Source organism: Choristoneura fumiferana, chromosome 3 (assembly GCF_025370935.1).
Source record: "Choristoneura fumiferana chromosome 3, NRCan_CFum_1, whole genome shotgun sequence".
NCBI lineage: Eukaryota > Metazoa > Arthropoda > Insecta > Lepidoptera > Tortricidae > Choristoneura > Choristoneura fumiferana.
In genome coordinates, this window is record NC_133474.1 from 2,302,654 (window position 1) to 2,314,032 (window position 11,379).

General features: G+C 38.8%; 1 protein-coding gene across 1 annotated transcript in view; it reads right to left on the reverse strand.

Moving 5' to 3' along the window:
- LOC141426335 (uncharacterized) overlaps positions 1-10,706 on the reverse strand; it is a 40,613-nt gene extending 29,907 nt beyond the window's left edge. Inside the window, exons 1-7 of the mRNA XM_074085184.1 lie at positions 10,537-10,706; positions 9,627-9,882; positions 4,802-4,918; positions 4,225-4,340; positions 1,635-1,795; positions 693-867; positions 250-414 (exon numbers count right to left, since the gene is read on the reverse strand). Of these exons, the coding sequence (XP_073941285.1) occupies positions 250-414; positions 693-867; positions 1,635-1,795; positions 4,225-4,340; positions 4,802-4,918; positions 9,627-9,882; positions 10,537-10,611 (1,065 nt within the window). The 5' untranslated portion in view covers positions 10,612-10,706. The remainder of the gene's footprint in view (positions 1-249; positions 415-692; positions 868-1,634; positions 1,796-4,224; positions 4,341-4,801; positions 4,919-9,626; positions 9,883-10,536) is intronic.
- Between the last annotated feature and the right edge of the window lie 673 nt (positions 10,707-11,379).

An 11,379-nucleotide genomic window follows, 5' to 3' on the forward strand; every position in this document is an offset into this window, starting at 1 on the left:
GAGCAAGAACCATACCCATAGGGACTGCCAGTTTTGAGTCATGATGTCTTATCCAGATTACTTCTGTATTCGTCCGGGGGAAAAGTAGTGATTCAGCCTTTGCTTGCACCCTGGACATCATTTAGTGATTCAAAGGCCAAATCACGAGAGGGAGTTTTTATACGCTTTGAAAAACGCGTAAAGGCCGCCATTGATGAAGAATAATCGTAGCTTATATGCCTTGGCTTATCTGCAATCTGCAATACATACCCTCTGCGTAGCTTCAAAGTATATGTCAATGTGTACGCTTTTCGGCAGCACGGGCGGGAAGCTCGGTAGCAGCTTAGTTTCAGACACAGCTCGCTGCTTGTGCCAGTACATCTTGTAGAATGTCTCAACTTTATCGCGAAGACTTGGCGGTATCCGGGAGTTGGTCTGAGGAGATATAGCTGTTAGTCGGTGTTAAAGGGGTCTGCGCCCTAAACCTTAATTCCTCAAATGCAACACATCAATTAAATTGTCTTGACTACACATCTGGAAAATGGCTTGTGGATTTCCTGTAGCTTTATAAACTAATTAAATCAGGCGGAATGCACAGCTGGCTTTATAATAAACAACGAAGAAACTGTCTCGGTTATAACAGTAGATGTACCTATGATTAAGGGAATTTGCCAGTCTCGTCGTTTGCCCAACAGCCACAAAGTAATCCATACCATCTCCTGAATGATGAGCCGGTACCGCGTCCTGAAGTTCTCCTCCGGCCGCATGTATATGCTGATGACAGACGAAAGGGAGGCCACGGTCGCCCCTGTGACCACCAGACAGCCAATCATCATCACAAGCAGGAACGACAGACGCTCCAAGTCATTGTCGGGAGTCATCGACGGCCTTGTAAAGAGATAAAGTATCTTTTGGAGTAAGGGAATGTCATCACGGCAGAGTCAGATTGTGATATTGATATATGTATAAGTAGGTGTACCATCAGCCAAATAAGTGGTCTATCAATTTTTAAACAAGTTCATATCAAATGAATATGTCGCTAAAGTGGAACTTTCAAATTGACAGACACGTCTATTGGCATTATTGTTCAATGACATGCAACTTAAGGGTGGTAGACCACATATTTGGCTGATGGTACATTTAACACATGTTACCTAAGAAGCAAGCTCCATTACTGAGACGACCAGATGGCCTAGTGGTTAGAGAACCTGACTACGAAGCTTGAGGTCCCGGGTGCGATTCCCGTGTCGGGGCAGATATTTGTATGAAAAATACGAATGCTTGTTCTCGGGTCTTGGGTGTTTAATATGTATTTTAGTATGTATCTATATCTATATAATTATATTTATCCGTTGCTTAGTACCCATAACACAAGCTTTGCTAAGCTTACTTTGGAACTAGGTCAATTGGTGTGAATTGTCCCGTGATATTTATTTATTTTTTATTACTTTCGCAGGACCTAAAAATGGCTCAAACTAAACCTTCTATACACTAGTACTATTAGTTGTTCTGTAACCCTAGAATTGCCAGAAAAACTGATGACTTGGTGAAGGTCGTATGAAGTTCAATCAGAGTAGCTCAGGATCAGTCTTTAGGAGAAGCTTTATATCCGGCAGTGATGGTCTTTCTGCTGATGATGACGCTGTAACCCTTACCCAATAGGGATAAACATCTTGTTGATGACGTAGAGCGCCACGAAGAACCGCTTGCCTGCCTCGCTGAAGAATAGGTCCGACTTGTTGGACTGCTGCAGCGCCGTCAGCAGTAGACGTTGTCCGGGAGAAGCGATGAAGTCAGACTCGAACTTCTCCGCGAGCTATTTTGACAGAAAATCGGACAGTTTGATTGATGGAAATAGTAAGAAACCCTAAGGCTTTTCCTTACAATTGTAAGCAGGTACAGCGTTCAGAAAGCACACTGTTTTATAGTTTACCGCAGTCTTAAAAGTGGTGGTAGCCTAGTGGTTTGGCCTATGGCCTCTCAAGCAGAGGATCGTGGGTTCAAATCCCGGCCCACATCTTTCTGAAATTCAAGTGCGAAATTACACTTAATAATTTACCTACCACGAGCTTTACGACGAAGGAAAACATCTTGACGAAACCTGCACCTACCTGCGTAGCAATTCAGTGTGTATCAAGTCCAAGCCGCACAGGGCCCGCGTGAGAACTACTACCCAGAAGTGGGACTTATTATTACGAGTATATAGGCTCGGATGTTGGTGATACGCATTTGCGGCCCGCTAAGCATCCGTGGCCCAGCTAACCAGCGCCAGCTCTAGCCCTTGATCAAGGTAGAGCGAGATTGTCAGAACCGCTTCTGTGCCTCTCAACTGGAACTGAAACTGAAAAATGGCGTCCCTTGCTATGACAACTAGAGCGACCGCTCCTATTGCTCTTGCTTGCTTGTAGAGTTTTATGAAAGACACATTGTAGCATAAATAAATAAATAAATAATAAATAAATAAATATCATGGGACACTTGACACCAATTGACCTAGTCCCAAACTAAGCAAAGCTTGTACTATGGATACTAGGCAACGGATAAACATACTTATATAGATAAATACATACTTAAATACATATTAAACATCCAAGACCCGAGAACAAACATTCGTGTTATTCACACAAATATCTGCCCCGGCCGGGATTCGAACCCAGGACCTCAAGCTTCATAGTCAGGTTCTCTAACCACTTAGCCATCCGGTCGTCCAATAAAATAAATAAATAAGTATATCATTCATCTGTGTATTGTCATGTAATGTCTTTATTTGTCCTATGTTTGTTTTATGGCGTTAAATAAATGTTTTTTCTTGCTTTCTTTATTAAACCGTCGGGTGACTAGCAAAACTCACTAATTATCACCTAAAGTCGAGAGGGATAATCAAACTTATGCAGAGCATCGTAAGGTTTATATTTCACTATAATATTTTTTTGCAGTTAGTGACTTTTGCTTGTCACCCGGCGATATTTATGTCACAGAATATATAAGCGCAGATGGCAGGAAAACCGCAGGAAAGCAGTCGGGTGCGCAACGCGATGTAATGTCGGCCGCACGGCACTAAGTTCGGGAGCAATAATTTTGCGAAATGGTAACGGTACCCTCCCTACTTCCTTTTGTAAATAAATAATGATATCTGAAATTATCGCGATTATACATGAAATAACTACCTACCGAATAATTCGTTTAAGTTTGTAGTCGTATATATCTATTGTAATTGAAAATAATAATGCTTAATACACAGACAGACACACATTGTACGTAGGTTTAAATAAATAGGTAAGATTAACGATTACATTTTATTTGCACATATCTAAGCCATACCTACATATGAGTACCTCTAAATGTCATTGGTAGTAGGTACTTATAGTAGGTACTAGGGTTTTGCGATAGTCAGCCCTGTGTATCTTACGCACACATTGACGCGTGTACAGACGTCGTTCGTGCTTATGCAGATTCAAGAACGCGTATTTTGTACGTCGTGGCCGCTACTTAGTGCCATCCACGAAGACGCGTGATTTTGTCAAAATTGCTGGCCATTAATGACATTGTAATAAGAACCACGGCACGCGTCATCGTGAATGACTCTACCTATATTTGGCGTGCATTTAATCAAATTCAAATTCAAATCATTTATTCAGTAAATAGGCCGCAATGGGCACTTTTACACGTCATTTTTTAAACTACCAGCGCTTTCGGAAAGACCGTCATTGCCAAGAAGAATGCGCCGCAAGAAACTTGGCAGAAAGTCATTTTTTCAACATAAAATAATAACAAATAAAATACTTAAAAACTACAGTATACAATTAAATATTTTTTTTTACAAAAAATAATAATAATACAGGGATGTATGGGGTCCCTTAGTTACAAAACTAAACACTAACTATTATCTACGTTCAGTGGAAGTGTACCTAGACTGCTTCCACCGTCATAAATTTAAATAATAATAATAATTTAATTCTGAAATTTACATTTCAGGTCAAGTAACCATTAAGCTTTTGGATTCCGAAGGCAAGCTCACGTCTGCCGCCCCCAAAGTTAGCTCACATGCACTCATGTCATGCTCTGAAAGCAGAGCGGGTATTGCTTCCGTTCCCATAAGCTCTATGGGATCGTCTTGGGAACTTCGATTTGGGTCGATGCCGCAGAGTAGGCAGTTGGTAGTTTGCTGCAGCAGCGCGCCACCGCACTAGCGTAACCCTACTGCCTAATAAATGCACTCCATAGAGTATAGAAGAGGAGACTAACAGAATCAACGTGGAGCCACATGTAGGCGCAAGAAGCTCGCAGCACGAGGCAGACGTAGATGAACTTGAGCGTGGTGACGATCAGGCTGCCCTGCATGTTATTGTTCTCAACCGTCCCTGGAAGCAGAACCTAAAACTCAGAACTTTCTAGGTATCGGAATCAACGGCTTTCTGTCGAATGTCTTGTCGTTGCCAAGAATCTTACGTTAGTTATGTGGACGGTCGGTGTAAATACAGAACTAAGTTATAAGTAGTATAGGTACCTATAGGTGATTCGGGAGATCTTGCTCGCTAATCCTGCCGTGAAGCAGCAGTGCTTGCACTGTTGTGTATCGGCGTGGAGAGTAAGACAGCCGGTAAAATTACTGGCACTTGCGGTATCCCATCTTAGGCCTCTAGATTGCCAACGCATCTGCAATACCCCAGGGGTATTGCAGATGTTTATGGGCGGTGGTGATCTCTTACCATCAGGAGACCCAGTTGCTCGTTTGCCATCCAGTCGAATATAAAAAAAAGACGTGAGCATTATTTTACAAATCTACAACCTCATAAAACTGCGTTGGTAAATCAACACTTACAAATGTATCGGAAAGGGCGGTGCAGGCGCATGTAGTAGCAGACAAGCTTCAGAATAGCCTGCTGGTTCACATTCAGTGCATAGTGGAGATACGACACCAAATCCATCAGGAAACCCACTGAGGAACGATAAAGTCGAGGATTATTTTAACAGTAGCATTCAAGCTCTAGGGCAGGGCTTCCCAAACTTATTTTGACTTTTTTTCTTGGGACGTTGCCATTTTTTTACGACGCCCCTCAATCCAACCCCCAAAAAGCACTTACCAATTTTAATTAGAAAATAATAATAATAATAATAATAATAATAAATAATAATAATAATTTATTCAAAAAAACTCATGTTACATCATATTTAACTTAAGAACTAAAACATACTGTAAAAGAAATATTTACAACAAATGCCTGAACTAGGATTCCCTGTGTTTCAGGCAAAATAATTCTAATATATTTAGATATAATTTAATCAACTTCAAAATCAAATCCAAATTAAACAATGATAATATTGACAGTTTTCTTAATACTAACCTAATTTGAAAGTATAAGCGACATTATAATTAAATTCTTATTCCTTATGCATAAATATAATAAAATTACCTATAATAATGCGACATTTTAGTGATATAAATCAGAAATTATTTCACTATACATAGTAACTTTTCTGTGTCATCGTACGACATGTTCAGTAGGGCAGCTTGGAGTTTTGTCTTACACTTAACATAACTCAACGAATATAAGTCTAGCCTCGCATTCAACCTATTATAAAGAAGTGGACCTAAAAAAACGAAAAATTTTGAAGAAAATACGCGTTTTGGTGTTCTGTTATTAGGGCAGACAAGATCTTTGCGTCTTTTAGCAGTAGATTCAGTGCTGTAAGGGATTGTGGCGTGCTGTTTTAAGACAATGCTCAAAATAAATAGCTGTCTGACTGTTAGAACTTCACATGATTTATATAGGAGGTTAGTGGGATATCGATAGGGACGGAACGTAGAAACTTTGAGAATCGCTCTCTGGCTCTTTCTAGGCTTAGTAGCGACGTTTTAGCCAGCCCCCCCATGAAGAAATGCAGTACGTTAATACATTTTGACACAACGCAAAGTAGACTAGCTTGATTGTCTGAGTATTCGCAATTGAGCGTAATTTTTGAAAATAAATATCAACTTTCGAACTCTACTGCATAGAGCTTCGACATGGTATTTAAAAGAGAGCGATTCGTCAATTATAATTCCTAAGTATTTTATTTGTTAGTAATAGCTATGTCCGGACATGTACAACTTTTACGTGCAGGATCTTTACATTCGTGAGCATAGAGCTTAAAGTTTGTGCTGGGGTTAAATGTAGCCTGATATGATTTCCGAATTGCAAACTGTACATACTTAGTTTTATCAGTGTTTAATGTTAGTAAGTGTTGCTGGAGCCATTATTAACAACATTGAAGCCCATTTGCGCTTTTTCATAGACTTCTTGATCTGACTCTACAGAAAATAACAAGACAGTGTCATCAGCATAGGATATAAGTTTGCCACAATCTAAATCTAGTTTACAAAGCTCGTTGATGTAAATTAAAAACAAGTAGGGCCCAATATGCTTCCTGGGGAACTCCAAAGATGAGTTTTTGAGATCAGAGCTGACGGCACTGCCTATTCTCACACACTGAGAGCGTTCGTCAAGATAGTCTGCGATTAATTTTAGTTGGGTGCCCCTTATTCCTAAGAATTCAAGTTTTTGCAATAATATAGGTATAGAAACCGTGTCAAAAGCTTTCGCAAGATCCAAGAATATTCCCACTGTCCGATTTCCCTGTCGAGCTCCTTCACTACATAATGAACGAAATCAAAACATAAGCATAAAAATAAAAAATAAATTGTGTAACTGGCTGGCTAAAGTAAAAGGATGTGCTTGCTTATCTGAGTATAGCTTCTGACTCGACTCGGTCGCATCGACAATGTCGCGAGGACGTCGCGACGCACAGTTTGGAAAGCCCTGCTCTATGTGATAGTCACTAAAACCTGCCAGTATAGGTTCATAGAACAACAAGGAGAACTGTCAATCCTGAATATCCTCAAGAATGGAATTCCGTAAGAAGTCCGTTAGAAACAATGACCATTTGCACGTACCATCAGCCAAATAAGCGGTCTATCAATTTTTAAACAAATCCAAATTAAACAATGATAATATTGACAGTTTTCTTAATACTAACCTAATTTGAAAGTATAAGCGACATTATAATTAAATTCTTATTCCTTATGCATAAATATAATAAATACCTATAATAATGCGACATTTTGTGATATAAATCAGAAATTATTTCACTATACATAGTAACTTTTCTGTGTCATCGTACGACATGTTCAGTAGGGCAGCTTGGAGTTTTGTCTACACTTAACATAACTCAACGAATATAAGTCTAGCCTCGCATTCAACCTATTATAAAGAAGTGGACCTAAAAAAACGAAAAAATTTTGAAGAAAATACGCGTTTTGGTGTTCTGTTATTAGGGCAGACAAGATCTTTGCGTCTTTTAGCAGTAGATTCAGTGCTGTAAGGGATTGTGGCGTGCTGTTTTAAGACAATGCTCAAAATAAATAGCTGTCTGACTGTTAGAACTTCACATGATTTATATAGGAGTTAGTGGGATATCGATAGGGACGGAACGTAGAAACTTTGAGAATCGCTCTCTGGCTCTTTCTAGCTTAGTAGCGACGTTTTAGCCAGCCCCCCCATGAAGAAATGCAGTACGTTAATACATTTTGACACAACGCAAAGTAGACTAGCTTGATTGTCTGAGTATTCGCAATTGAGCGTAATTTTTGAAAATAAATATCAACTTTCGAACTCTACTGCATAGAGCTTCGACATGGTATTTAAAAGAGAGCGATTCGTCAATTATAATTCCTAAGTATTTTATTTTGTTAGTAATAGCTATGTCCGGACATGTACAACTTTTACGTGCAGGATCTTTACATTCGTGAGCATAGAGCTTAAAGTTTGTGCTGGGGTAAATGTAGCCTGATATGATTTCCGAATTGCAAACTGTACATACTTAGTTTTATCAGTGTTTAATGTTAGTAAGTGTTGCTGGAGCCATTTATTAACAACATTGAAGCCCATTTGCGCTTTTTCATAGACTTCTTGATCTGACTCTACAGAAAATAACAAGACAGTGTCATCAGCATAGGATATAAGTTTGCCACAATCTAAATCTAGTTTACAAAGCTCGTTGATGTAAATTAAAAACAAAGTAGGGCCCAATATGCTTCCTTGGGGAACTCCAAAAGATGAGTTTTTGAGATCAGAGCTGACGGCACTGCCTATTCTCACACACTGAGAGCGTTCGTCAAGATAGTCTGCGATTAATTTTAGTTGGGTGCCCCTTATTCCTAAGAATTCAAGTTTTTGCAATAATATAGGTATAGAAACCGTGTCAAAAGCTTTCGCAAGATCCAAGAATATTCCCACTGTCCGATTTCCCCTGTCGAGCTCCTTCACTACATAATGAACGAAATCAAAACATAAGCATAAAAATAAAAAATAAATTGTGTAACTGGCTGGCTAAAGTAAAAGGATGTGCTTGCTTATCTGAGTATAGCTTCTGACTCGACTCGGTCGCATCGACAATGTCGCGAGGACGTCGCGACGCACAGTTTGGAAAGCCCTGCTCTATGTGATAGTCACTAAAACCTGCCAGTATAGGTTCATAGAACAACAAGGAGAACTGTCAATCCTGAATATCCTCAAGAATGGAATTCCGTAAGAAGTCCGTTAGAAACAATGACCATTTGCACGTACCATCAGCCAAATAAGCGGTCTATCAATTTTTAAACAAGTTCCTATCAAATTAATATGTCGCTAAAGTCGAACTTTCAAGTTGACCGACACGTCTATTGGCATTATTGTTTTATGACATGCAAACGATTATCAACTTTAGGGTGGTAGACCACATATTTGACTGATGGTACCTACTTACACAGATAGGCTCGGAAAATTTACCATTTGTTCCACCTGAACTAGGAATTCGTATTGAGGCTACATATCGTCGATGATCGCTAATACAATGGCTAATACCGGGTGTCTGACACTGAGAATAATATTACAGGAGAGTGTTAAAATTAAATATGTATACTCAGCGGCACAAAATTTGGCCCACTCTTCGTACAAAATTACTACCTATTACTGCATACATTTGAGGGTCAGATTTTTTGCTAAGTGTCTTTGTGGTTTTATATACCAGCCGCGAAATCACGAATTTGCTACTTTCATTTTCATAGGTTACACGGCATTGCCGTATCATCGAGGATATTACATTTTGGGCTTAATTTCAGGCTGAATTCACTCTTTCAATTGAATTGACTGTGTGTAATTTTGCTTTTAATTTATAACAGGCAAAATTCAATTCAGAATGCTTAATTTATTAATAATAAATAAACAAAACAAACTTGTTTCTAGATGTATTTCATTTGGCCGTATTCATTTTGGTCCGAATTCAAAATAGTCATTTTATTAAATAATAAATAAATATCACGGGACAATTCACACCAATTGACCTAGTGCCAAAGTAAGCTTAGCAAAGCTTGTGTTATGGGTACTAAGCAACGGATAAATATAATTATATAGATAGGATACATACTTAAATACATATTAAACACCCAAAACCCGAGAACAAACATTCGTATTTTTCATACAAATATCTGCCCCGACACGGGAATCGCACCCGGGACCTCAAGCTTCGTAGTCATGTTCTCTAACCACTAGGCCATCTGGTCGTCCAAAGTCGTTCATGTGAATGATTTTCCATTTGTACTGAATGACAGTAAATCAAGTAAAGTGAACCTTTCATAGAGAGAGTGATGTCTTCGCTATGCGACCGGCGAATGGTGACAGCCACGATGCTGGAAACGTGCACGAGGTACACGACGTTATAGATTATATCCAGCGGCGACGTTCCCGGGACGTCAGTCTCCATGAAAGCTTCGATGACCATCACAAGCACCATGATGCAAATCATCACGTTCCAGGTAAACTCCTCGGGCATAGAGCAGAAGAAGTTGACGAAGAACTCCTTCGTGTACCAGTGAGGGTATTCCGGCTTGAAGGAAAAGGGTGTTGATAAGTATATTTTTAGATTTACGGAACCAAAATGGCAAAACCGGAACCCTTGTAGTTTCGCCATGTCTGTCTGTCAGTCCGTCCGTCCGCGGCTTTGCTCAGGGACTATTTTGCACGGATATATATGTTAACTATGCCAACAAAATGGTACAATTAAGTAAGAAAAAAAAATTTTTAGGGTAGGTACCTCCCATAGACGTAAAGTGGGGTTAATTTTTTTTTCTCATTCAATCCTGTAGTGTGTGGTATCGTAGGATAGGTCTTTTAAAACCATTAGGGGTTTGCTAAGACGTTTTTTCGATTCATTGTTTTTTTTGCAAATTATTCAACTTTAAAGAGCAAATTAATAAATCATTCATTTTAATTTTTTTCAAATTTTCATTAAAATCGAGCGTCACTCCTAAAGTCTAAACCCTTTCCCTAAGACTAAGGGGCTATTTCACCATCCATTGATTAGCGTTAACCGACGGTTAAATGTGATGCCGTCTCCGTCTATTCGAACTAAACAAATAGAGACGGCATCACATTTAACCGTCAGTTAACACTAATCAATGGATGGTGAAACAGCCCCTAAGCCTACAAATTATGCTTCTAACGAGAATTATGATTAAGATTAGAGTATCGATCTATTTACCTCTTCGATATCCGATGCCGTGGTTTTATCAAGCGATGGGTTCTCGGTGAACTTTTCTTCTTTTTCAGCAAACATAATTAGAGCTGATTCCGCTACGTTATAAAACAAATTATATTAGGTGTATTATTAACTAAAATCTACTACTAATATTTTTTTAATAACACATTACTGGAAAGTAATTATTCCGTACGAAGATTAAAGTTTTGGAACCTGGCGAGCCTAACTGGCAAGCTCATGTCGAACTTCTGACTTTGACAGCTTTAAGTATTCTGTCTCCTTTCTGTTTCTAATCTCCATAGAGGTTTTAGTTTCCTAAGATAATCTTTTTGGTAAGGAAACATTCCTAAGAAACCTTCAGAGAGTTTCATCCGACCTTCTTTATTTACATCTCATCATATATTTTTATGTTGTAAATTACTAGTTTTTTGTATTGTAAAAAAAGTGTTTTAGTTGTCGAGTTCACTGCTGTTGTGTTCTTTTAACGCTTAAATGGTTCCAACGGAAGACCAGCGTCGGCCGCAAGGTTGACATCATGCTGAGTTGGGACCATTTCGTGACAAAATTTATTTCCTTTTTTCTTTTTCTTTTATTTTTAAAAATGTCACGAATAAATGTTTTTCTTTTTTTCTTTCTTTCTTTCTTTCATAATAAGGCACTTGTATCATCGCCGTCGAGAAAGCGATTTAGATGAAGTTCAGAATACAGATAGTTTGAGTCCAGAGAAAGGGCATAGGAGGGCATATAGGTAACTATTTAGGATAGATTTTATAGGTTAGCATAAACGAATTATACGCGGACGCAGTCGCGGGCAATAGCTAGTAATTTTCTAAAACAATTTATTTC